The 27,362-nt window shown below is 37.9% G+C and overlaps 1 protein-coding gene across 1 annotated transcript in view; it reads right to left on the bottom strand.

Annotated features, from left to right (window-relative positions):
* LOC138145738 (connector enhancer of kinase suppressor of ras 2-like) overlaps window positions 1–27,362 on the bottom strand; it is a 558,854-nt gene that overhangs the window by 162,073 nt on the left and 369,419 nt on the right. The window contains exons 9-11 of the mRNA XM_069067369.1: window positions 18,805–18,929; window positions 17,221–17,447; window positions 3,719–3,805 (exon numbers count right to left, since the gene is read on the bottom strand). Of these exons, the coding sequence (XP_068923470.1) occupies window positions 3,719–3,805; window positions 17,221–17,447; window positions 18,805–18,929 (439 nt within the window). The remainder of the gene's footprint in view (window positions 1–3,718; window positions 3,806–17,220; window positions 17,448–18,804; window positions 18,930–27,362) is intronic.

Genomic DNA, 27,362 nt, shown 5'->3' with positions numbered 1-27,362 from the left:
ACTAAAACAATGTGCTCTGGTCATTTTCTAATAAATATTGATAGGCAGAATGATATATGATTTGTTATGTTCACTTCTATTAATATTTTAATAAATGAATTGACGAATGATGTTACATCCTCGTGAAGAAAGAATTGGGCAATATCAGAATTGGATAAAGCACTTCTCTGCTCTGACCATGGTCAGAGCTCATGCTCCCAGCTAAGTAAACTACTGTGACTCTCAATGACCTTTAGGACAAAACAGAAGCCCTTTATTTTTTCCCAGTCTTTTTACACGTTACTCTCCTCACAGTCTGGAATCCAGTCATTGTGGCCAGCACACCATTCTGCATACATGACTACTCCACCTCCGATAGATAGCCAGACCTTTGCACTGGTGGTCTTCCATACTAGGAATGCATTCTGTTAACTCTGATTCAGCTGAAGCTCAATCTTCTTTAGGAAGCCTTTCCTGACCCTCCCCAGCTGCTGATGTCACTCCTCCTAAAATATCCATATTGGATTTCCAGTTTGGATGTATCAGGTATTTCATTATACAGTTCATGTTGTCTGAACCATTAGAACCTAAGCTCCTTGAGGACAAGAACTGTTGCACTTTCGTCTTTATACTCCCAGTACTCAGTTAACAAGCATTAGTAAATGGGCATTTACCATGTGCCTGGCACTGTGCTAAAGAAGTGGGGATACAAAAAAAGGCAAAAACATGGTCTCTGCCCTCAAACTTACTCAATGCATATTTATTGATTGATTCAACTCAGAGGACAGCTAGTCTAAATTGCACCTGAACAAGAATTTCTTCTACCATGTAACATACAAGGGGTGATACAAACTTTGCTTGAAGACATCTAGTGAGGTAATCACATTACATAGAATAAACTGAGAACACTCAGAAATCAGCCTAGGCAAAGCAAAACATTACATTGCCCCTAGGATAAAAGCAGCCTAATTGTTATAACACAATGTGGTTGATTATATCTCCATCCTCGGCGGGGTGGGGAGAGAGTATGAGAGGGCAGCCGCCAAAGGGGTGATCATACTCTGAAACATGCCATTTTGGAGGAGACAGGTCAGGTCTGGGAGGATAGAAAGGTGCAAATAGCCACTAGCCCTTCTACCCCGAATAGCTCTAACAGCTGATTACAAGAGGAATGTGGTACAGTAGAAAGAACCAGATTCTCTGGAATCAGAAAAACTAGGTTCAAATCCTGCCCCTGATACTAATAACAAGTTCAACTATGGATAAGTCACTTGGTCTCCCTGGGTCTCTGTTTCCTCACCTACAATATGAGGGATTTGAACTAGGTGGCTGTAATAGGAATGCAAATTTGGAAGATCTTCCCTGCCCCTAGGCTAAAGTGCACCTGGAGACTGGGGTGGGAGGCTTGTTTTTCAGTTGATACTTTTTGATTGGCCAGTGAGTCAACAAGGTTGTTGCATTCTCTGAGCCAGGAGAAGGCTATATAAGCCCTGATGTGTAGCTTTGTTTTGGGGGCTCACTTTGAGAAGTGTTCTGTGATTTGATCTGTATTCTGGGAAGCCGTTGTCCAGGGCCCCCCCGGCTTTGAAAAACCCAGATGCTGATTTGGTATGGATGTAATGGTTGGACAGTTTGGAAATCTGTCTACTTGATCTGTTTCTGTCTTGATAATTCTGCCTGTATGCTTTGAAGTTCGGGGTGCTGACCTCTTTCCCCTGAACAAGGTAAACGATATATGTCTGACTGATTAAAGTAAGCTTGTTAACCCATTTTGAGTTGCTTTCCTTTAACAAAGCAGATCCAAGAACCTGTATGCGCAGCAAACCCTGAGGACGTGCTTGGGGTGCTTGCTGCTACAGTGGCCTGTGAGATACCTTCTAGTTCTATGATCCTATAAAACCATAGAAAGGAAACATGGTATTCTTTTTCAGGCCAGTTGCCTAACTACATTTATGTTTATAGGCATGTGGTGAGCTGTTTATATTTAGGATGGAATCAGTCAAAAATAATCAATCAACAAACATGTTGATATAACCATGGGCCAGGCACCTTGCTAGATGCTAGGGAAAGGAAGAAAAAAAATGAAACAGTCCCTGCCCTCAAGGAGTTTCCATTCTAACTCAGGAAACTTTCTACACCTAGATACATACACATACACATGCAAAATAAATTCAAGGTAAAGGGGGGGGATGGAGAATGGCACTAGCAGCTAAAGAGTTCAGGAAAGGGCACATGAAGAAGATAGATGATCTTCCAAGAAAACTCAAGCTTCAAAGAAGTGGAGGTGAGGGGAGCATATTATTATGCGAGGAGATGGGGATGGGAAGTTCAATGTCACGTATAAGGAACATGAAGAAGTCCAGTATGTCTGGAGAGTAGTCTGTGAAAAGGAGGAATAAATAATATTCTTTGAAAGAATGGTTGGAGCCAGGCTGTGAAAGGCTTTAAATGTCAAACAGAGGGATTTGTAACTGATCCTATTGGTACTAAGTGAACCATGGGAGTTTACTGAGTAAGGGAGGGAGGGATATGATCAGACCCAGATCGGTGCTCTAGGAATATCACTTTAGAATCTTCTTGCCTGATAGTTTGGAGAAGAGAGGGGCTGGAGGCACAGACTAATGGGATTACAGCTGACAAAGGATTCCAATTGTCTTTCCCCAAAAAGGAATGACCTATAAGAAACACAAATCAGGGCATTTTCCACTGCTTTCAGTCTAATGAATTTCATTAAAATATTAGCAGCCAGGCTTTTGCCTTTAAAAAGGAAACACACACATTACATCCTTTAGGTTTCATTCTTATCACTTTAAGCAAGTCTTAAGCCTACAATATATACATAAAATGTGGCACAGTGAGTGCTTAAAGTTTCAGGAAGGCTAAACCCAGCCAGGAAACTAAGACCTAGGGGGAATGCACATCAAATCGAGCTTACTTGGATCTTATTGATTTTTCTAGACATCCCCATGGGCTACACGGGGCGGGGGGGGGGTGTTGCTAACTGTACTGCTCTGGTCAGATTTATTCTGTAATAAGGTAGTTAGTATTTTTCATAATTAAAGGAAAAGATTGGGACCAAGAGGAGGGGAAAAAAGAAAGCCAAACATCTTCCATGCTGAAACTCTTTCAGGAGAAAAAGAACTGTGCCCTTATCTTATCTAAATCCTCTGAGGTTCATTATCAGATAACTAGGGAGTGGAGGTGAGGAAGAACCTAACATTCCCTTCCTACTCTTTGCTGATGGAACCTTGAGTTTTAGCCAACCCAAAGTACCAGGGAAGTGTTTAACAGCCTGACTGTACCTGAAGAGCTGGAGTAGCCTGGTGTCTTGAAGTGCTGGGGAGCTGCCCAAGGTGCTGGGGAGCTAGAGGCAATTTTCCACCCAGTTTGGATCCCATTCCACATTTCTGATGGGGTGGAGAGCACCAGGCAGCACCTTCCCTAGCCCATTATGATCTCTGTTTCCCCTGGATTAATGCTTGTGGGTGTTTGGTGAAGTGTATGTGGAGGGTGGTAACAGGTCCCAAGGTCAGAGCTGATGTCTCTGAGGTGGGAATGTGATGGTAGGGGCAGGGTTAGGACACTAAGAAAGAAAGCCACTTCCTGTTCTTGAAGTCTTGCATCCCTAAGATTGCCTGATTTGGACAGTTTGAGACACGAGAGAGTTTTCACTGGTGAGAGTTTGCCATCAAAAAGACACAATACATTTTTATAGTTTGAACAGAAGTAGCTAACTCACCTCTGCCACTTCGTCTGTGCATTCCATGTTCTCTGGAATCCCTCACCCAGCCATATTCAGGGGGCATGGAAACAGGCCTTGGTTCACCTGGAAAAAGTCCAACAAGAACCAATTATTTTTTCACTCCATAATAATGAAAGGTTGCTGAAGGGGAGAAGATCCATTACGTGTTCCTTGCATAAAGAATATTAGTGGAGTCTCTGCATTTGCATAATCTATTATTAATGCTGATGTTTTCCCAAATCATCACACCTTGGCTCCAAACCAAGGTCCACAGAGGTGGTGCTAAAAGCAATATATATAAAAGTTTGTTTTATCAGTGATACATTTGGCTCATATTAAAAATGTCATAGCTAGCTACAGAAACTCAGATAGCTCTATCTGAAAATCACAGCAAATTCTGGACCTAGTAAATTAAATGCTAGGACAGAGGAAATTGGATAATGGCAATAACCTGGGAAGGAGGTGGTGGGGAGGGGGTCAGAGGGAGAGAAGATAGAACAGGGATTTAAAAACAAAGGCTCCCAAATGATGGCACTTTGGGTAATTTTCACTCAAGATTTCCCTTTAATGAAATAGCAACAGCGCAATGGCACAGGAAGCTTCTCCGTCTTTCATTCTATGTATAGACTTGTCAGTGACTTTGGGGGCCCAACCAATAAGGCAGGAATATTGTAAAACTGACTTCGGGGGATTATCTTTTTGACCTTGTCAATGTGCATTATCGTCACCAAGCACATAAAACAGCCATCGAGATTGTGAGTCAACCCCAGTCAGAAACACACAGCCAAATCCCCAAAGCTTTCCAAATGCCAAGCGGAGACTAGATATGGACCCTATTTGTTTAAGGCTCAAGTTATTAAGAGGAATAAAAATTAAAAGCTGTCCAGCTACCTTATTCCCCCGAGAATAAGTCGTGCTGACAGTGCCCTAACACCTTACCAGAATTCCTTTACTCAGCCATTCAAATCTTCACCGTTAGTGATAATTGTGAGAAACAAATTATATGCTCAGTGACTACAATGACAGGCTCATTTGGTTTTTCACTAATTGATTAAACATTTTACTGACTAATAGTCTTCATTTGATAAACGAAAGAAAATAGTGAATGGTAAAATATTTTTAAAGGGAGAATTTATCCATTTGTCATCACTTGCTCAGTACATATAGGTATTCCATTAGTCACTTTCTTTTATTCTATTAGTTCTTTTGTGACTGGAATAATCTGTTTAAAGAGGAATAATTAGAACAATAGTCATTTAGATTTATGATCCATTTTCTTTGCCTTGAATTTTATTTCCTTCTATGTATTTTTCCATTACTTTGCCTCCCTATGTCTGCCTGTGTGTGTTATTAACACTCAAACCCTCTGTAACCCAATGACAGCTGTTTGAAAAGGGTTTGCCCTAAAATTCAGATGGTCTGGATTCGGGTTTGGGCACGATCATCTATTCTCTATTCGATCCTATGACCTGCCCAGGATCATTGAGCTCTGGATGTAAGGGACCTCAGAGTTCATCTGGTCCAGTCCATTCATTTGACCAAGGAGGAAAATGAAGATGGAGGAGATGAAGTGAGTGGCCCAAAGTCTTATGGGTAGTAAAATTAGCAGAGATGAAATTTAAAGCTAGATTCTCTGACATCAAAGCTACATCAAGCACCAGAGCCCTTATAGAGCAAGATCTCATACTTTCATGGCATAGTCATATCTAAATGTTACTCAAGGAGTCAAATAGATTTTTTGGCTTCAATTAATGTATTATACATCAATCATTTGTATACTCATTCAAGAAACCAAGTACACAATTACATCACACACTCATTACATCATCATATAATCATATGAAAATCCATGTCAGCAAGTTAATAAACACTTAATAAGCACCTACTAAGTGGCAGACACCGTCCTAAAACCTGGGCCCCACAGAAAAGTCAGTATCTTTCTCTCCCAAGCATAGAATTGTTGATTGAGATGGTGGAAATGGCCTTAATAATTCCACAACCCCCATTTTAGGTAGTATCTTGAATCATTTTAATTCTTACAACTTTCTTGGAGTTGGGACTATGAAATATCAGATTGGCTGGTTTGCAATAAGACTTTATCACCTCATTAGATCATTAGAAAATCCCAAGTTAAGAATAATGTCTACCTGAGTCTGAAACTGTTACTGTATGATGCCAACCCTCTGGATGAAAAGAGAAAAAAGCATAAGTATCTCTGTACATCTTTGGAAGTATCCAGTAAGTTGACTCTAAAATTGACTCCTCAGGTTACATCCACATGCTTGGTGGCGTGGAGTAAAAGTAGAGGAAAAAGCTTGGAATCAAAGGACTTGGGTTCGAGCCCCATCTTTGGTGCCTAATAGTTTTTTTTTTACATTCCAGCTCTAACTTCTTGTGATAATTTGCCAGTTTGACCATATGTGAATGATCAGACTAAACAGACAAGTTTATTTATGCTGGCTAGACACAGTCTAAATTTTACCCTGAGTTGTTTTTAGATTATTATCAAAAAGGGTGGTGAATCAAGACCACTCAATCCCAACAAACACCAAGCTAAGTTTTCCACTTTGACTCCAACTAAGAATGTTGAACTGTGAATTGATATGAGTTGATATCCCAGTGATCTTCTTCTCCCACTCACCATGAAATCCCCACAATTCTCATGATACTCATTCAAGGAAAAGCTGAAGTTCTACTTCTAACTGGTTTTGATTGGTAGTTACACATTTTGGAAGCAGACAAGCATACTACTATGATGTAAAGCTATTTGAAGTTTTCCAGAATGCAGTGAATCCTTTGAAAGTTAAGCTAGACACACTTTGGACATATAAAGGCAAATAGTTCTTAGAATAAGTGTATGGAACTCCGTTGTCCAAGGGGTGGCACAGGTGTGTGCATGTGTGTGTGTGTGTGTGTGTGCATGTATACACACATATAAATATATGTATGTATGTATATATATGTAAAATGGATTCTGAAATAATTGGGACAAATGTATAAAGGACAGAATCATAAATGGCTTGTGAGATTCTGGGACCTACCTAACTATACAGGTTAATGTCAAGGGTGATAACCCTTGGGGAGGGGTGTTGAGGGGTGGGGCAGGGGTCACTAATAGCAACAGAACTCTGGACTGAGTGGAATGTGGTTATGAACCACTGTGGCTGTTCCTAAAGATGAAAATGCAAATTGTAGGGATATGGGAAAGATGCCTTCACCCAGGGACTCTGATACTAGCTTCTGTTTAACAATGTCCTTTATCTCAGCACATAAAAACACTGCTCTCTAGGCTTAAGAAGAAGAGAGAGAAGCTTAGTTTCCCTCTTGTCCAAACACTTACTGGACTTTGGAGGATATTTGTGCCAATCAATGCAGAGAAATTTCATAAATGCCAGAACATGGCTTACAAAAAAATAAACAAATCCAAAAAACACAGCTGTCAATTTTGTGGAATGATTTTCCGAAGCAAAAGCTGTTAATGTGCATAAAAATTATACTGTGTCATGCCCCAGGAAAGCTTTCTCTGAGTAGCAGTAGTAAGAATGCTTTGGCAGGAAATTATGGTTGCTTTTTATGATGGTTTCTCCTTCTGATGGACAGCATTTGTTTGTTAGCCAATGGACGGTGAAATTTTCAGACCTGAGGATCTGGCCAACATGGAAGAACACAAAGCAAACAATTATTCATTTTCACAGGAACAACATTTCCTACTTAAGATTCTTGAGAATTACAAAGGAAACTTGAAATTAATGAAACTTTTAACCTCATCTTTCTTTTCAACTGACACAATGACATATTCATTAATTTCTAAGCTAACTATACAGGACCTTGAAGAATGGTGCTATATATAGCCCAAATAAATGCTCAAATACATAGCTTCTTCAGTCTACAAAACAATTCAGAGGTTCTGGAACAAGAATTGTAAACAGGCACCTCAGGTTAAAGGCAATATGCAAAGAAAATAATAGCTGTGTTGTGTTGGTGGTCTGAATAAGCACTGAATACAGAAAGATTCTACATATCAAAGACAAGAACTATTCTAACACCGTAAAAGATGAAACCTTATATTTGTCTCTAATTTTTTATGGTGTGCCTTTTTATATCTCAATAATGCATCCATTTGGAATTTATTATGTTATGAAGTATATGCTGTTTTTCAAAACCTAATATTGGTGAATGATAATAAAGTGTGTTTTGGATATGTTGTTTGACATGCCTATGGGACATCCAATTTGAAATGTCTCATAGGCAGTCAGAGATGTTCATCTGGAGTTTAGGAGAGAGACTAGGGCAAGGACCAGGCAAAGACCTTAATAACCATCTATCTAATCCAACACATAACTTTCAACATACTCAACAAGTGGTAATTCAACCTGAATTTTAAGACCTCCTATGAGGAAGGAAGACCCCATTCCCTCCCAAGGCAGCCTTCCCAATAGCTCTAACTGTTTCTAGCTGTCTTTTCAACCTACCACCTACACTTTGGCCACCATTATGATCTCTCCCTGCTCCCCTCTCTCATCCCCCACAATCTTGGATTCTGCTCCAGGGTCACCTGATCAGGGAGTTTTCAGTCCAAACATCTAGTCACCACATTGCCCATGCTCCAGCCATCAATCTCTTCTTTCATCCTTCCCACATAACACTGGATTCTGCTCTGTTTAGCCCTCAGTTCAGACACATGAGCTTTTGTCATCTCTAGTCCAGAACCAGGCCTCCATACCACTTTCTGGTCATCTCCACTCCATGCTGCCAAGTGCAGAACCCTCCACTTTCCTTTTCAGCTCTTCCCCATTAGAATGAAAGCTCTCTGAGGGAAGGGATTATCTTGCTGGTTTACTTGTTATTTGTATCTCTAGTACTTGGCACAGTGCCTGGAACACAGCAGTGCTTAATATCTAGCTAGCTTTCTCTCTCTAATTGTTACGAAGGTTTTTGTAGATCAGTGTCAAATCTGACTCTTTGCAATTTCAGTCCTTTATTTCTGGCTCTTCCTCTACTTCTCTCCCCAATCATTTGGCCTTCTGATTGGTGAGCCATCATGACCTTTTCTAGCCTGACCAAGGCCCCTGCATTTCCATTTCCAGGCCATCTTCACCCTCCCCCCTCCCTTTATAAATCTAGCTCTAGAATAAAAACAACAGATCAACACTGCCATCCCTGGAGAGGTTATGTCAATCAAATGCTTTACAACTCTACTCATCATCTCTGTGGCTTCCCAAGTCAAAACACTCCTCTCTAACCACCACTCCCATATATGTGTTGTCTTCCCCTACTGTGATGCAACTATCTAGGTTTTGGAAATATCAGCTTATTCATTTTCTAGGTTTTAAAATGCTACATATTCAATTAATTGGTCTTTTCTTTTTCCCACACATAAATATATGTATTAATAAATACAATAATGACTTTAGCTATGTCAAAAATTTTGACTTGCTTATCATTTTTATTAATATAATTAGTTGTTTATATGATTTGTTCTTTGACACTCATATATCATTTAGTTTGTATTTATATCTCTTTGTTCATTAACTTCATTAACTATAATTTTTATTGTATTGTAATTTCTTAATGATGTGTTTTTTTTTTGCTTTTTGGAGGGCAATTGGGGGTCAAGTGACTTGCCCAAGGTCACATGGCTAGTTTTGTGTTAAGTTTCTGAGGCTGGATTTGAACTCAGGTCCTCCTAACTCTAGGGCTGGTGCTCTATTCACTGAGCCACCTAGCCACCCCATTAATGATGTCTTTAATATTTCTACCTTTTTGCATTCATATATCCTCTAAGTCTTCATCAGGTGGTCAAAAGTTTTTAAGTGCCTCATAATATAGAAAAATAAATATTCTCCTTAATAATTCCATTCAATAATCACCAAAAGTCTATTATATCTAGTTTTGCTAGTATTCTCCTGAGATTCTTACTACCTTTCCTATACATCTTTCTGACAGATTTATTAAGTATGAAAGAGTAATGCTGAAATTCTCAACAATTAGTATCTTAGTGGCTTGGTTTTCTTATTATTGCCAGCTTATCTTTTAAATACTTAGATGTTATGCCATTCAATGACTACATATTTACTACTGATATTGTTTCATCAGGGACAACATGGCAGGTTTGATAAAGAGTCTGCTTTAGAACCAGGAAGATCTAGGTTCAAGTCTTCCCAATCACATCCTCTCAGTGCTGATGTAGGCAATTCTCTAAGACTAAGTTGCAGAGAAGGTACCAGTTTGCATTGGTAAAGGGAGCTTTTTCATCTGGGAGCTTTCTTTATCACTGGTCCCTATGCCTACATCAATTGTTTCACCATCTAAAGCATTCAAGTGAGATCAAATGAGATAGTATTTGTCAAGTCCTTAGTACATAGTAGGTACTCAATAAATGCATATTTCCTTCCTACCTTGAGATTGTGGAAGATTCTACACAAAACATTTAGAATTCCTAGAAACAAAAAGCTAATAAAAGAATTGAATTAATCAAAAGAAAATCAAATACAATTTAGTTAGCAAGTTTAACCTTCCAGGACACATTGGTTAAAAAAAAATAAAAAGGCCAAACAACTGAAAGAAAGATTCTAGTAGCGTGGCACAAGGAGCCACAATCCCAAGTTGACAGGAGAATCAAATGTCAAAACCACTGTCATCTGATCAGATGCTTTGGCACACTGGTGCTTAGTTGTCAGAGACAATTTCCAGGCTGGGATTTCTCAAATCCAGTCAACATCACGGATTCCATCTTTTTACTGTCACCTTCTAATTTTCGAGGTATTAAATAAAACTAGCTGCTTATGGGAGGAAATTCTGAGCTAATGTTTGTGTCAAAAACAGGAAAGTTTTTTGATGACATTTTAACATAAAGAAAGATTTGAAGCTTTTCTCAAGTTCTTTGCAAAAAGCAACTAAGTCCCCCACACAAAATACATCCAACAGTGGGACAGAGAAAACATGTGGGGGCATATGCAGGCAGAAATGGAAACAGAAGATAAATGGAACAAATTAAAAGTTACAGAGCAGGTGTTGAGAAAAGATAGAATATGAAGAGATAAGGTACTCAAAGGTTTAAAAGTGCACATATACACAAACATACACACAGAGTCCCTGTTTGGAGGAGTGGGTATTCTCCTAGGGACACACGATATTTATACAGATAAAAAATTATTCGAATTTAAAGGGGAGAGGAGAGCCATAACAATTCTGGGCTTTGGGACAAGGCTCCTTCAGGCAGCCCACTGAATTGTGACTAGGAGGAAGCTAAGGATTCATTTAAATCACTGTCCTTTATTCTGTCTTTTCTTTATGTGTGTCAGGTTCATTATTAGAGGTTAGTTTGCATATCTACCTTGGGAAATTATGAGATACCTCAGGCTCTTCTACAAGCGTTATTTGCATATCTATCCTTTTCTCCAATGGGGGTAAGAAAGAATTACCAAGTTCTCTAGATGTCTAAATTTGCACATGGAAATAGGTGGTATATTGCAACTTCCTGGGACAACACTGAAAAGGACCCCAAGCCCATGAAAAATTGGGGGGCGTGGGTCCTGCCTTGGAAAAGAGCTGAAGGCAGAGCTAGGTGCTATTGCTGCTGTTGGGTCGTGTCTGACCCTTCATGACCCCATGGACCATAGCACACTAATACATGAGGGCTTTGCCATCTCCTTCTCCAGTGGATTAAAGCAAACAGAGGTAAAGAGACTTGCCCAGGGTCACACAGCTAGAAAGTGTCTGTGGTTACATTTGAACTCAGGTTTTCCTGACTCCAGGCCTGGTGCCCTATCCACTGCAGTGCTACCTAGCTGCCCCAAGTGCTAGGAAACTTTGTAGCTTATTTCTCAAAGATAAATTATTGCTTTGAGTTTTCCTTAAAGGATGTGACCCTTTTCAGTGCTCCAAGTAGCAATGGGCACATAAAATCATTGCTGATATGAAATCTTCATTTTCTTGTCCATAAAATTCTGCGTAATGCAAGGATTAATTCCTTGTGATAAGCAGTTCATTGTTTTCTGAGTTGAAGAGCCCAGTTGGGGGGCGGGGGGAGAAGGGGAAACAAAGTTTATATAAAGAATTCAGAATGAGAACAAATAAAATAATGTATGTGAAGTGTTTTGCAAACTTTATACTGTTGTGTAAATGTTGGTTATTATGTAAATTGTGGCAATTATTCAGTCACATGGCATGGAGGAAAATTATGAGTACATGACTGGAAGTTACAAAAATATGATTTTATGGTCATCGCTAATATTTATCAACAATAGGGCTTAGTTGCTTTAGTTACAGAATGCATGACCTTCATAATCAAGGCTGAAATGGAGAGAAAGCTTCTTTTTTGTTCTCCAAACACTTTGCCAAAAACTTGTAGTAAGAGTTAAATTCTGAAGCTCTTGGCTATTTTAAACAGCCCTTAGCAATCTGAGCTAGTGGATGGCCCACTAGGGCCTGCTTTGCTGGTAAGTGCATGGCTACCTAGGGCACTCTTGGAGTTATAAAAAGCACAACTACATAGTTAGTGGAGTCATGGTCCCACACATGGAGTTTCAAAGAAATTGCAGCCATAGAGCTTTCCTCTCACAGTATCATTTTTGTTATGTGCCCCACTGGATGTAATATTTCATTTTTTTTTTCTTGCTGTTGGCAGTTCTGCAAACCTCTTGAGTTGTTAATGCTAAATCGCTGTTCCATATTTGAAATATAAAATCATCAATTCTGGTGTCTGGTGGATCTGGGTTTGCATCAGGATTAATGATGATCATTTTGAATGAATAGATAAATGTCATAATCAAAATGGAAGGGGGCTGGGGGCGGCTAGGTGGCACAGTGAGTAAAGCGCCAGCCCTGGAGTCAGGAAGACTTGAGTTCGGTTCCGGCCTCAGACGCTTAACACCCACACAAAAAAACTAGCCATGTAACTTTGGGCAAGTTACTTAACCCCAAATGCCCTCCAAAAAGGTGCAAAAAAAATGGAAGGGGGCACTAGCAAGGAGTCTTAGCCAAAACAAGTTTTAAAAAGGATCAAAACTTCAATGTCATTTTGTCCTTGATATTCAGATTGATTTGGAGATGCAGCATGTTGATTCTGGCTTTGTATGGTCTAGGGTCTGACAATATACAAAGCCAATTTGGATTCAGTCAAAGGGCAGCACTTGAGGACCTAGAGGGCCATATGTGGCCATGAGGATGCAGGTTTCCCACCCATGGGGGCTTTTGAGTACTTTCACTGAGGATGCCACTACAAGCCGGCTAATAACATCCTTAAGGTGATGTTTCATTTAAAAAAATTAATTTACAAAACTGGCCGTGTAACCTTGGGCAAGTACTTAACCCCAATTGCTTTAAAAAAATTAATTTACTAATGAGCCCAAATGCTCTGAAAGTCGTAATGCAGGTATCCTCAAAGTCTTTTAAATTATTTTAAATTTATTTTTAGTTTTCAACATTCATTTCCAAAAGATTTTGAGTTACAAACTTTCTCCCCGTCTTTCCCCTACTCCCACCCCAAGATAGTGAGCCTACTGAATACTCCTTCCCCCAATCTGCTCTGTCTTATATCCTTCCCCATCCCTCCTCTAACTTTCCAGTAGGGCAAGATGTATATCCCCAAAGTCTTAATGCACTTGAAAGCCATTACATCTTTAAAATGCACTAAGACTTTGGGGACACATATGTAGGTTCATACAATTTTTCACATGTTCTTGGGGAAAAAATTGGGTGTGGGAGTACAGACCTGGGATTTCTTCAGTGGCAGGAAGTCCCAGAATGGAAACTCCACAAATGCTGTTGCAAATTGGTAATACATCAATAAATTATAGTCTTAGAGGGTTGCCTGGGACACTAAGAGATTAAGTGACGTGCCCATGATCTGGGAAGAAACTCAAGGAAATGCCTTGAACCCAGGTCTTCCTGACTCTAAGACTAGCCTTTTACCCATGATTCCAGGTACCCTTTCCTTCCTGGAAATAAGTATAAATCAAATACATAAATACAAATCAAATAGCATTTTCAATTCAGTCCAATTCAAATAACGGTTAATTAAGACTCTTACTATATCCAAGACCCTAGGCTCAGTGTTGAGGGTTCAAAGATAAAAATAAAACTAGCCCTCTACTCAAGGAACATATATTCTTCTATGAGGAAAACATCTGAAATGCATTTGGGTGGCTAGTTATTTAAAAAGGAGAGATTCTTAACCTGGGGTTCATGGACTTATTTAAAAAAATGTATTTTGATAACTGTGTTTCAATATAATAGGTCTCCTTGGTAATCCTATATATTTTATTTTTTTGCATTTAAAGACATGATTCTGAGAATTTGTAGGTTTCACCAGACTGCCAAAGGGGTCCATGACATAAAAAAGCTAAAGACCCCTGATTTAAAGGAATTTTATGGTAAATCTTTTTTAAAAAAAACTAGATAATCCTTTCTACACATTTAATAAGTTTGTGCTACAGTATGTGGACTTTTCTTAATTAGAGAAATGACTATCTAGGCTACCAAACATGCAGACTAAGTCATGTTTTTTGGAAACCATTCTTCATATAGTCCTGTTTTCAAATAATTATTCAATAACCAGTTATTACTAAAACTAAAGAAAGGATTTTAAACTCAGTATGATATCATAGAAAGAGCAATGGTCTGGAAGTTGAGAGACCTACATTCCTTTGCTATTAACCTTTAACCAACTATTTAATCTTGGGTTGCTCTTCTCTCTTGCTGCCATCTGTTCCTCCTCAGTTGCTATGAAGTCCTTCCTCTCAGACTGATGTATTTAGCTCATAGCCCCAGGGCTATTTCACCTTGATATCATCCTCCATTCTCTCTTTTATTTCAGTCTCTGACAAAGAAGCTACCCTTCTTTTCATCAAGACCAAGCATTCTACATGTATCTTTGATCCCATGTCCTACCATCTTCTCGAGCAAATTGTCTCCACAATTATCCACTTTCCCTCTAACCTTCAGTCTCTCCCTATCTAATGATTCCTTTCTTGCTACCTACAAGCCCATTCAAGTCTCTCAAGTACAGTTTTATGCTTAAAAAACCCTCACTAGACTGTACCAGCCTCTTAGGCTACAAGTTTTTCCACATCTCTCTTTTCTTTCTCAAGTTCTTAGAAAAAAATCTATGCTCATTGCCTCTACTTTCTCTTTCTATGATTTCTTAACCCTTTATAGTCAACTACATCATTCAACTAAAACCGCTCTCTACAAAGTTATTGGTGGTCTCCTGATTGAAAAATCTGATGACCTTTTTTTCAATCTCTATAATTCTTAACTTATCCTCAGAATTGATATTCTCTCCTCTCTGGGTTTTCTGCTGGTTCTCCTCCTATCTATATGATTGCTCCTTCTCAGTCCCATTTGAGATATTATCATCCATCTCCCATATCCTAAATATGGGTATAGCCCAGCACCCTATCCTGGGCCCTCTTTTCTCTATATGAGAAATATTCTTTATATTTTCTCAAGTGACCTCACCAACTCACATGATTTTAATTAGCCTCACACTGATGACTCCCAGACCTATATATACAACCTCAGTTTCTCTTCTGACATTTAGTCCTGCATGAATAGCCTTGTGGACATTTTGAACTGAATGGCATGTATGCATCTCATATTCAATATTATCTTTCCCCTGAAGCTCATTCTTTCATTCTTCTCAATTTTTGCCCAGGGTACTGTCATCCTTCCATTTACTCAGGGTCAGAAGCCCAGGGTCATTCTCAACTCCTCATTCTCACTCACCCACATATGTAATATTGCCAAATCTTGTCATTTCTACCTCCATAGCAACTCTCACATCCATATCCTTTTTTCTCCTCACATGGTCACCACCTTACTTCTTGGCACACACTAACTACTGAATAGTGCTCATGCATTCATTCATCTCCTCTTCACTGTTAGAAACAACAGCACCAGGACACCTTGTTCATGACATCAACAACATTAACTGCGGAAATAAAAGGGCCAAGAGAGAGGGGATAATTTACCGACATTTACTAAGTGAAAACTAAGTAGGAGCTTTCACTAGTCCTCCAAAAGAAGGCTGCTTAGGAATTTCTCATTTCTCTTAATATTATTGAATTTATCCCAAGGTAACTAAATTCCTCTAAGTGATAGGTTGACAGAGGTTTTCTCAGGGAATATGAAAGTTTGTATGTCAATTTCTTATTTTCTCAGATGCAATGTCATATTATTACAGGTAAATTAATATTACTGATGAATACTGTGCCCACTTGACAAAAAATGGCTCTCCCTAACACTCTTACTTGATGAAAGGCTGAGAAAGAGATGTAGGCACTTTTCATTGGGGTGAGTCATACCCCTGAATGAAAGAAATGTATGTACACATATTTTCATATAGGCACACATAAATATTCATATGCATATATAAATTTTTCCATACTGTGTTCTCATGTAAATGCTAGTATCACATAGCAGAAAATTTTCTACCAAGTATAAGGTATTAAACACCCAGGGGAATAGAATTTGCTTTAAATTTGAAATGTTGACCAAAAAGCAAAAACAAATAACTGAATTTTGCCCTCTTCTTGATAAATGACACAATGAGTATCTCATTTTGTAAATGTTTTAGCATCTAGTACGGTGTTATGTGCCCTGGAGCCATTCAATAAATATTTGAGAGTTTTCAATTACTTTTGCATTCACAGTGTCATAATATTCAGTGTTCATGGGCAAAGTTTCTTTTTTTATGGATCAGTGGTTAATTGGATCACAGGAGTTTATGTACAAAACTGGAAGTAAAAATTTCGGGATATTTTATACAGAGTATTTGTGCTTTTAGGAGAGTGGCTGAGTTTTGGGGGAGTACACTCAGCTTAGTTTTCTATTTGGACTGAGTTATAATCCAGAAGCATTGTGAAAACAGACCAATAAAGCAGGATAAGCACCTCAGAAGGAGGTGGCAATATTCCATTTACGACAAGGAGCCAACCTTAGCAAAACAGCTAAAGAAATAAGAAACTCTGACTGCTTTCTGCAATAAGAGAACTACCCAGACAGAGGAAAAAGGTCAGTTATTTAATGAAATCTGCAGTGCCTCTCAAGTAATCTCCTAGGGAAGAAAAATTCATTTTAATTTTGATATATAAGGAGGTGAATAAACAATAACATCCAGGCAATGTTTCTATGAAGCTATGGCCCCAAAGTTACAGCACCGAAATTTGTCATTTGGTTTCATGAGCCCAGGATCCGTAAGCACTCAACCAGCTGCTTTTTACCTATCCCTGTTCAAGATAAAGAAATGGAAAATCTGAGGCTTAGATTCCCAGCCTCTGAATCGGTAGTAAAATGGATTCATCTCCCCTAAAGCTATGAGAAATGGCCAAATGACATAACCTTTGATTAGACCTTGATAGCTGAAAGAACAGTTTTTCAACACTAGTCAACTTTTACCTTCTAGGGACCAGATACCATTTTGGAAGTGACAGAAGGTCATTAATTTAATTTGCTAATCATACTGCCCTCGAAGGACCAAACGCACTCAGGCATACCTTGGGGAGAATGCCTGTCTTTCCTTCCAACGCTTATAGATCTTCCTCTTCGATGCTCGCTGCTAGTCGGGCGGCTTTCACCTTCGACTAATGTGTAGTATTTCAAGGTTCCAGGTTCCACAAATAAGCCGGTAGGCCCACCATCTCTCCTTACAGGTCTGCCTGCTGCAGATCTGCCAGCACTGGGTTCGCTGAAGTCTTCGTAAGATATTCTTGGTATGTCATCCCTAAAGCACACATCCAAGTATTTGTTTAAACTTCTGTCAGTGAAAGGGCATCTATGTAGTCACTGTAAACCTTCTGGAGAGCTAAGAAAAACAATATTTTAGACGTTCTTTAGATTTTAGAAACCTTATTATATGGTAGAGTGATGGCTTAACTCAAATTCACACTGGAAATCAATAAAATCATAGTAAGGAGGCATATCATTTGCTAAATGCAAATCCTAACAATTTGGCCCAAATCCTCACAGTTTGCCCTGAAAATGAAACTGTTTACATAGGCAACAGAACTGTAATAACATTATTTCTTTCAATTATTATGCTTCCTAAATGACAAGATGAAATGTTGATTTGAAAATATACTCATGAGAAACTATAATGATTCCAGTCTTACATCAGGAGACTACTAACTTCTAATTAATTTCTGATGTAATAATGACATTAACATGCTCTCTGACCATTGGCATGTATAGAAGTTGCTTGCACTGTTAAAGTCTAGGAAATTTGGGGTAACAAGGGGGTCAGGGAGAGGGTAATCAGGAGCATTTTTGCTGTTTTGTTTCAGATCAGAGCTCCAATATCAACTGAGAATGTGAGAATGATCTGTGTTCGGAACAGCTGAGCTTTCTAACAGCTCTTGGAAAGAAGAGCTACTCAACTTTGCTACTTAGGAGGCCACCCATCAGATGTTTTTCCTATCCACATATCTGTGAAAGGAAGAAGAGGATTTCAATAACCTACCTATAAACTAAAGACACAAACCTAGGGGCATGGAGATAGCATCTTCTCTTATTTCACTGCTTATTTGGCAGGAAAATAACATGTGGTTGATCAGTCATAGCATTTCCTCACACCAAATCACTTTGTTATTCCTGGTCTAGCTTGATGTGCTTTCAGGCATTGGGTGTAATGGATGTCAGGAGGAAGGAGAAGATTTAAATGAATTGTGTCCAAATTCTAATCTGTGTAAAGCTTTCTTTAAGAACACCAATTTTTGGGGTGGGTAGGTGGCACAGTGAATGGAGTACCCACCCTGGAGTCAGGAGGACCTGAGTTCAAGTTTAGCCTCAGACACTTAACACTAGCTGTGTGACCTTGGGCAAGTCACTTAACCGCAATTGCCCTTCCCTCCCCCCTCCAAAAAACAAAAATTTAAAAAGACCAACTTTTGTTTTGCTATGCTATACATGTTTCTAACTGGTTTTGTTTTCCTATCTTTTTCAGTGGTGGGGAGGAGGAGTGAGGTGGAAGGAAGTCAGAGACCAGAAAGAGAGAGAATTCAGACTGAAAAATAAAAGAAAATTGAGTGAAAAAATTAATAAAATTCTAAAAAAATGAAGACCCAACAGCCAGTGAGGTTTACCTTGGCCTATGTTGTCCAGGCAGGGGAGAATGAAAGAATCTCTCTTCTTCTACTTGGGTATGTTGGTCCACGGTCATGGTGCCAACAGATTCTGTGGGCCTGCTTACTCCTGTTGCACCTAACCCCTGCAAGGCAAAAATAAAACATGAGCCAAACTGTTACCAAATAGTTGTGTTTCACAAAGCACACAAATCTTTTCCTAAAGGAAAATGCCCTTTCACTGGCTAGACCAATTTTTAAAGTAGCATTAGTGGCAACATCTCCTCTTGAGTTCGGATGCAATGATCAAACATCAGACAGCATTGTTGTCAGGGTTTTATATCAACATGAGAGAAGAGTAAGAGGGCATAACAAGGGTTATTTAATTAGGAAGTAATAGGCCCATCTTGGTATTTAATATTTTTTAATGATTTGATTACAGTACTAAAGAACCCTGTTATTTACATTCATGCATAACTCCAAGTTAGGAATGGCTAGACTGTTGGAAGACAGAATTAGAATTCAATATAACTTTAACAAATTAGGTAATTACTGAGAAATAACTGGAATATAGTTCCATAATCCTAAACACATGATTCACACTCAGAGTAAAAACAAAACAACAGAATACCTGAGAGCAGAAAACCAAGAGAACAACTGGTGACATACTAAGGCTTCTCAAGGTACAAAAGCTACCTTAGTTATGTGACCATTTTTGAACATACAGAAAATAACCTAGAAACTCACAGAGACATTTTCAGATAAGAAGTAAATCAGGTGAAATGATCTGGGGCTTCCCCTCCCACAAGATCCATTCTCCAAATGGAAAAATAGTGCTGGGCTTGGGGAGGATCTATAAAATTCTGATATTTCTATAGTGATTTACATTTTAAAGAGAACTTTATAAACAGTTTTCTTACTGTATTTGTCTTTATTGAAAATAAGTACATAGTGCAGACCCTGAATATTCTTGTCAGCAAAGTCAACAGGGAATGAACTTCCAGAGCACTGACTAGGGAATAAAACTATAGACTTCCTTCAGAAAAAAGACTAGAGGCCTTGCACCCCTTAATGAAGTCCGTTTTGAGGTACTTGACTACTCCATTTCTGACGATTGTGGTGGCAAACTCAGATGTAGGGGCCACTAAAATCATACCTGAGGATCTTTGCAGATTGCATATTGACTTAGAAAACCACATAATATTATAATTGTTATCTATGCCCTATTGTATGCTTATTTATTTTGTTAAATATTTCCTAATTTTACATTTTCATCTGGATCAGGTCCCACTCAGGAATATTGTATACTACCACATGGCTGGACTGTTTGGCACCTCTGTTCTAAGATTCCCCAATGTTAGACACCTAAAGTTATTGCAAGCTCCACAAACCCAGAAAGACTATTTTGGATAAGATTTGTGGTGGTACCATAACTGGAATTTCAGCAGGGTCAACAATTCAAGTGAAAGTTCCCAGTCATGGTTAAGTAAAGGCAGGAAGGCTACCCCCTTGTATTAATTATTAGCTTAATAAATGACCTCATAAACTCATGTCAAGTTACAGAGCCCTGAATAATTCTGTCAGTGATGACTGAATCCCTTAATTAAAACAGTAAAGGAGGTATGGTCAGTTTGTCAGGCTTTGGAGGACAGAGAGGCTGTAATAGGCCAAGGATGGTTTGAGCCCCTACTTCCTGAGAAAGTCATTTACATCCAGGGTCTGCAAACTTGGTTTTTAAAATATTGTGAAAAATTCTATTTCAATACAATTGTTTTGCTTTGTTATTTTCTGAATTTTGTTTTATGTATTTCCATTGGCTTCACCAGACTGACTATCTAAGGTGTCTGGTACACAAAGTCCTTGGATCAACATTTGCAGAGTTGACCTTTGAAAGTAATAATGACATCTGAAAAATAATGCTATGAGCACAGTCTTCCTTCTCTCAAATATATATTATGGATAATGAAATGTCTCTCTTGTTACTGTGAGGAAACATCCTAACACTTCATTTGATATTCTAAAGCCCGTGTTTCTAGCATTCCTTTGGGTTTCTACCCCCTTGAAAGCCCTAGGAGGACATAATGCCTTAATTATTTGCTTTTCAAGGAGCATTTTCAAAATCTAGTACATTTTTAATCAAATGATAATTTCATTTTTTAATGAATATTTATTCATATTTTTGATTACCCCATGTGCTTGACGCATTTCATTACATTCTTAGTTTTAGTTTCCATCTGTCAGAGACATCAATGTCTTTTACTTAGCAAAAAAAAAGATATTGAGGTGTATTAAAGTTCATAAAGGTTGAAAAATACATAGGAGCTTGAATTACCATCCTTTTGCCTCTCTCTGCTGTAATGGCTATGACTAATCCCATTGTACAGAAATGAAAATTTCCAGGTCTTAAAGGAGTGAACCATAATCACAGTAAATAGCTGTTGTAATCCTGAGTCATAGTAGGACTTCTCCATTGTTACCTAAGGTATTTATTATGTTGCCTAGTCTTCATAATTTAAAGTGTCTTTTTATCCTTTTTCTCCTATTTTATGCATCAAATGGTTTTTATTGGATTCAAAACATATTCATTGAGGTAAATGCTTTCTGTAATATTTATTAGTGGTTATGTTTAATGAGAGCAGCTCTTTCAGGCTTCTTCCAATCTTTGTACTTTAATAACAGATTTTACACTTGAAAAGCACATGTCTAAATATTTGTCAACAATTCCTTTTTTTTCCTTCTTCCGGCCAATAATTGTAGTATGACTTTTGTTTTCTCTTGACATTCTTCCTAATGCTTCATTATTAATGTTAGAATTTCTCAGAAAACAAGATTTCTTTAAGTGTTTACAGAAGTAAAATGTCCAAAATAGTGATTGAAATAAAGGATTGATTCGATGCCCACATTTAAGGTATAGTATTAGCAGAGAAGCAAAATCAACCAATCAGAAAATAAATAGCAGATGTGGAAGACAAGTCAAGAAATTAATTCTTGAAAAGAACTTTGGAATTTTAACCAATAGTAAGGTTAGAATAGAAATCAGTTCTATTTTGGCTGTGGCCAGAAACTAGGTTAATTTCTTGAAATAGTGAGCAACTATTGGTGAATTGGTCAACACTGGTTAATTAGGGTCATGTTTACAAAAATACTTGTTTGCACTATTGATTACACCTTAGGTTATTTCATTACTTTCTTTTAAGGAAGGTAAATATAGTTGTCTTTCTCAAGTATGTGTGAATTTCCCTACTACCTCCATTCCCTCCCACCCCCCAAGAGTAAGACTTTTACAGACTGATAGTTCTCCAGAAATCTATTCTTAAGGAGTCACTGCTCTTACAAGCTAATAAATGATTATGAAACTCTATAAATGAATCTGAAGATGCTTCTTCTCTGGTTGGGTATTGGCCTCAAGGTCTCTCTTTAGTCAAGATGCAACTTTACCTTTGGAAAGCCCTGTTGCTGGGCCCATACATCTTTTGAGCCTTCAGATGTTTGAGGCACTGAAAGGTCCCCGCCTCTATAGGCAGACAGGGCACAAGTAAATCTCTTGACTGTGTGAACTTTCTAAATGCCTGATCTGTGGGCTGGCACCTGCCTTCATTTTCAGTCAGGCTTTTGCTTGATGTGGCAGGTTATGCTACATACTTAGAATATTTCTTGGAAACAGTATAAACATTATCTGGGTAATTCATGGGAAAGTGAAACGTTTTGATAATTCAAAGACATGATAACACATTGTTTGACAAACGTTCAAAGGGATATACTATTTGTTTAAATGCCTACAACTTTTCTTTTTTGCCCATTTGCGTGTTTCTTCCATTGACATTTTTTTTTCATTAAATGTTTTATTTTATTTTTCAATTACCAAGGATTTCCTATTGCTGACCACCTTGGAACGCTCAGGACACAGTTACTTGAGCACTACTGTAATGATAGCTAGTATTTATTTAGAGCTCTTAGGTTTGCAAAGCATTTCACATGTTAGTTCATATGATCCTTACAACACAGACACCTAGGTTATTACTATTCCCATTTTACAGAATAGGAAACTGAGGTCGAGAAAGATTAAGTGGCTGAACTCAGATCTTCATAACTCTAAGTCTGGCACTCTATGCATGAAGCCACCCACCTTCCTATGCCACCGAGCTACTGTAATTTAATAACAGGCATTAGAGGGCTTGTTGTTGAAGAACTTTTGTATTTAGATTGTTAATATAGTTAATACAGAGAGTACAGTTAATTACTGGAAAGGTTAAGAATGGGTCAGATTATGAGGGACTTTGAATGCCAAATAGAGCACTGAACATTTGATCCTGGATATGATAGAGAGTTACTGGAATTAGAGAAGACAGGAATGAGGTCAAAGATGCAGTATTGAGGTTCATATTAGACAGGGTTCAATGAGTTAGGAAGGATACCAACTGTCTAGATTATGGTGTGCAGTTGACTGGCAAGCCCATAAGGGCAGTGAGTGAGTGGGGGGCAGGGAATGTGTGTGTGTGTGTGTGTGTGTGTGCATGTGTGTGTTTACATATCATTTTTTCAGTCATGTCTGATTCTTTAGGACCCCATTTGGGGTTTTCTTGACAAAGATACTGGAGTAGTTTGCCATTTCCTTCTCCAGCTCATTTACAGATGAGGAGACTGAGGCAAACAGGGTTAAGTGAATTGCCTGGGGTTACACGGTGTCTGAGGCCAGATTTGAACTCAAGAAAATGAGTCTTCCTGACTCTGGGTCTGATACCCAGCTGCCCCTATGTCACCATGCATAGATAATGAACTGGGTCCAAAATTGAAAAGAAGATATAAAGCAAGCTTGAGTGCCATTAGAAAACAGCTTTGTCCTTTTGATGACTCCAAGCTTTTCCATGAAATATTTTTTCTTACAAAAATATTATTCTGCTTATGCTATATGCTTACAAATCAGAGACCCAAGTCTCTGAAGAATTAAAGTTGAAGTTAATCCCAAGATCAATGAAAAGTCCATGACTGGCATATAGTCAGGCTGCAATATGACCAAGAGCTGTGTAAGAGAAGTGGCATAGATATATTAAAAATGATCTTAGGGTCATAGAGGCCACTGAGTCCAACCCTTTCATTTTCGAATTGAGGATACACAAAAGTGAAGTGAATTGTACAGAAACACATTAAACACTTGAAGCAGGATTTGAACTCAGGTCTTCCTGGTTCCAAGGCTAGCACTCTACTACATCATATCAAAGTCGGAAAATTATGTAGTTAGAACAAAAGAAAACTAATGGACAGCCTATGTGCTCCATTACTATCCTAGAAATGTCAAGTGATTTAGAGAGAGGCCCCCTCTGGAGGATTTCCAGGATGAGGCATGGATCGATTGACACATACATTCTGGAAGGGATCACAGATACATCAAAATATTGAAATAAATTTGAGATCTCTCTAAATATATAATTTTGCTAATAAATATTCAGGACACTATAATATCTAAGCTGAAATTAAGCATTTTTATATTAATACATAAACAGCTAAATAAAATCTTCCTAATATAAAGAGAGAAAACCCATGAGATATCTATAAACCTATTAATATAAGACACATCAATCTTGTTAAAATGTCAGCGTCACATTTTTGCCTTGGAGTATTACCCGGTCCAGGACAATTACAATGTTACAGGTATCAACCATTTAATAAAAGGCATCTCTCTGAAGGTTGATGTGGATAAGAAAATGTTGCTAATTGGGCAGTTGGATTGGCCGAATATCCTTCAATGCTTTATGGTATTTCATGGAAAAGGATTTGTCTGGTAAAAGGAAGCATTCATTATGGAACAGTCCCTGTTGTTGCATGCCTGGCCAGGCAGATAATGGACTCTGTTATGAGTTATACTGTCCATGTCAACGCAAAAGGCGATAAATGAGGCTATGATCATTTATCTGGCTCAAGCACCAGGAGCAAAATTCAGGCTGATGTGGTTAGGAAGGACCATGGAATTTGAAACAAAAAGACAAAAAAATATTCAGAGGAAAAGATTTTACTTGCAAAGAGGATGCCAATTTGGAAATGGGAACCAGCCATGACCCAGAATGGGGAGGTGCTGGCCGTGTATTTGGAGGCTTTATTTTCTGCAGAGAGGATTATGTGGTTAGAAAATTAAATTCTACCACATAATGTCCACTGCACATAAAAGTAAATAGAATAACATGATTGACAAGCTTTCTAATTAAGAGATAATGACAACAGAGTAGAACATGGTTACAGGATAATGGTCTCCTGCTGTTAACGTAAAAAGTGAAGCAAAGCTGAGGGATTTATGGAAAAAGGATGTTAAGCTAAAGGCAAAACACTGGCTTTTCAAGCATGGCCCATGATCCCACTGATTTTGCTTATAATGATTCATTGTAATGTTGCAGGTAACTTTTAATATGTTGCTTCTGAATGGATTTTATAATTATTTTTCATGGTTAACATCAGAGACATAACCTTTCAGTTTCCTAAAGTAAGCTTCTTTTCTTCTTTCTTTCTTTTTTGATAATGAGATAGTTAATGAAAAGCAAATGAATATTATATGGCATCACTCTATTGTTTTAACTTAACAGACCAATTATTTTCTTTCACAACAGACATTCTTCCCACATCCATCCAGTGGTGGTCTATCGGGAAATTGACACTTTGGAGGGGGAGGAGAAAATGTTAGGAGTGAGCAGTAGTGGCCACAGCAGTTAGCTAATAAGCAGCAAAGTATAACTGGAGGGGTTTGGTGTTTTTTTTTCTCTCTCTTTGGTGGTGATGGCCACACCTTGCCTCTGCCACAAATGAGTGTATTTATTGTGATGTGTTTATAAGAGTTCATCTCTCTTTTGCCCTCTCTTAATAAAGGCTTTCATTTATAACTATATAGGGAAGGCCTCGAACTACTCAGTCATTTGTTACTTGTTTAGCAAACAACAAAAAATTATTCATTGTTTACTATGAGAAGAAAATTGTGCTTGCAAGTGGGAATATACCATATGTTGATATATTACTTGTTAAAGACAACATGCTCAATTTTTATAATAGAAGAACAGTTTAAAAATTCAACATTTACAGGTTTTTATATATCTATAGTAGAGACTATTCATTTGTTAGTGTAATTAATTCCTCATGATGTATTTGGAGGTATCAACATCTGAAAAAAATGACATTGTAATAAAATATAAGACTTGACGAAATTAAAATAATTTTCATCTACATGTGGTCCCTAATGATTAAAGCAGAACCATGCACTTAAATCAAATAAATAATTCAGTTTGAAAATAAAACTGAAAACGGTAACAATTCATGAGTTTTCAAATTGTTAGGATCTTTTTCGTTACACACATCATGTTATATTTTTGATAAGATGGACTGGAAACGTAGCATAAAGATAATGTATTTTAACCTTGAATATGTTCACTTTTTAAGGCTTGTATACCTACTGTTGTAATTTATTTTTATCATCTCCTTTCTGCTTCTGAGTCTTTCAATGTACTCTCATGGACCTGTTTTTAAAATATTAACATACTTCTTGATTAGATCATTACTTTTATTTCCAAATACAGATAGATATCCCTCATGCCCTACCCAGTGAGCCGTCCCCACTAAAAAGAGTAAAAAAGTAGGTCAGCAATCTTTCATATGGTCATTAGGAGTCTGTCATTCTTTTGAGAACTATTTTTTCATATCTTTTGATCACTTATCCATTGGGTAATGGCTCTTAGTCATACATTTATGTTCATTCCATATATATCTTGGATATTAGACCCTTATAAGAGATAACTGATACAAAGATTTTTTTCCCCCGACCAACAGCTTCCCTTCTTATCCTCACCGCCTTGACTTTGTTCATGAAAGAAACTCTTTTCAATTTCATGTAATCAAAATTATTCTATCTTTGTGATCAAATGTAGCTCTCATTCAGTTAAGAATTCTCTTTCTAGCTAATAATTATGAAGTTACCTGGTCTAGTTCTCTATGAATTATTATTCATATCTACCTTTGAAGAATAAATGTGTAAAAATATATTTAAAAATATTAAAATATAGATTTTAAAAAGCAAACAGAATACTGAAAACAAAGGGCCTCTAGATGCATAGGTAAGGGGGCTAGGGATAGAACATGGCTAATTAAAAATGCTCTGTTTAAGAGCAAAAGAAGATGATACACTAAGGACAAGGAAAGATTGAAAATATTATTTACAGGGGGTCAATTTGGCTAAAGCACAGTCTTCTAGGAAAATTGAAAAAGAATAGTATATAGATATGACAACAGGTTTGAAAAGTATAAAATGAGTTGCAGCCAAGGAGGGATGAAAAAAAGACCTAAAATAAAGCAAGAGAATTAAAAGGGAACAGAAAGAGAGTAGGAAAAAAAACCCATATACAGCCTTGCCCTCCAAAGGTCCCTTCAAGCTCTGAAATTCAGCTTTAAGGTCAGGTCTAACATGAACTACATTATTCCGGAAAAGCTTTGAATTGCCTCCCCCCTAAAATGGTTGTCTACCATATCAATTCAACTTTAGAGCTCAAACACAGGCCTTAATAAGTCACCAATTACTTCCTTGAGCTTGATGGCTTTAAATAAAGTAA

The sequence above is a fragment of the Petaurus breviceps genome, unplaced genomic scaffold, assembly GCF_028583685.1.
Source record: "Petaurus breviceps papuanus isolate PSGF00001 unplaced genomic scaffold, PetGlider_PUasm1.0 90747, whole genome shotgun sequence".
Taxonomy (NCBI): Eukaryota; Metazoa; Chordata; class Mammalia; order Diprotodontia; family Petauridae; genus Petaurus; species Petaurus breviceps.
Note: the sequence above shows the minus strand (reverse complement) of the source record. Positions and strands in the feature narration are given on the sequence as shown.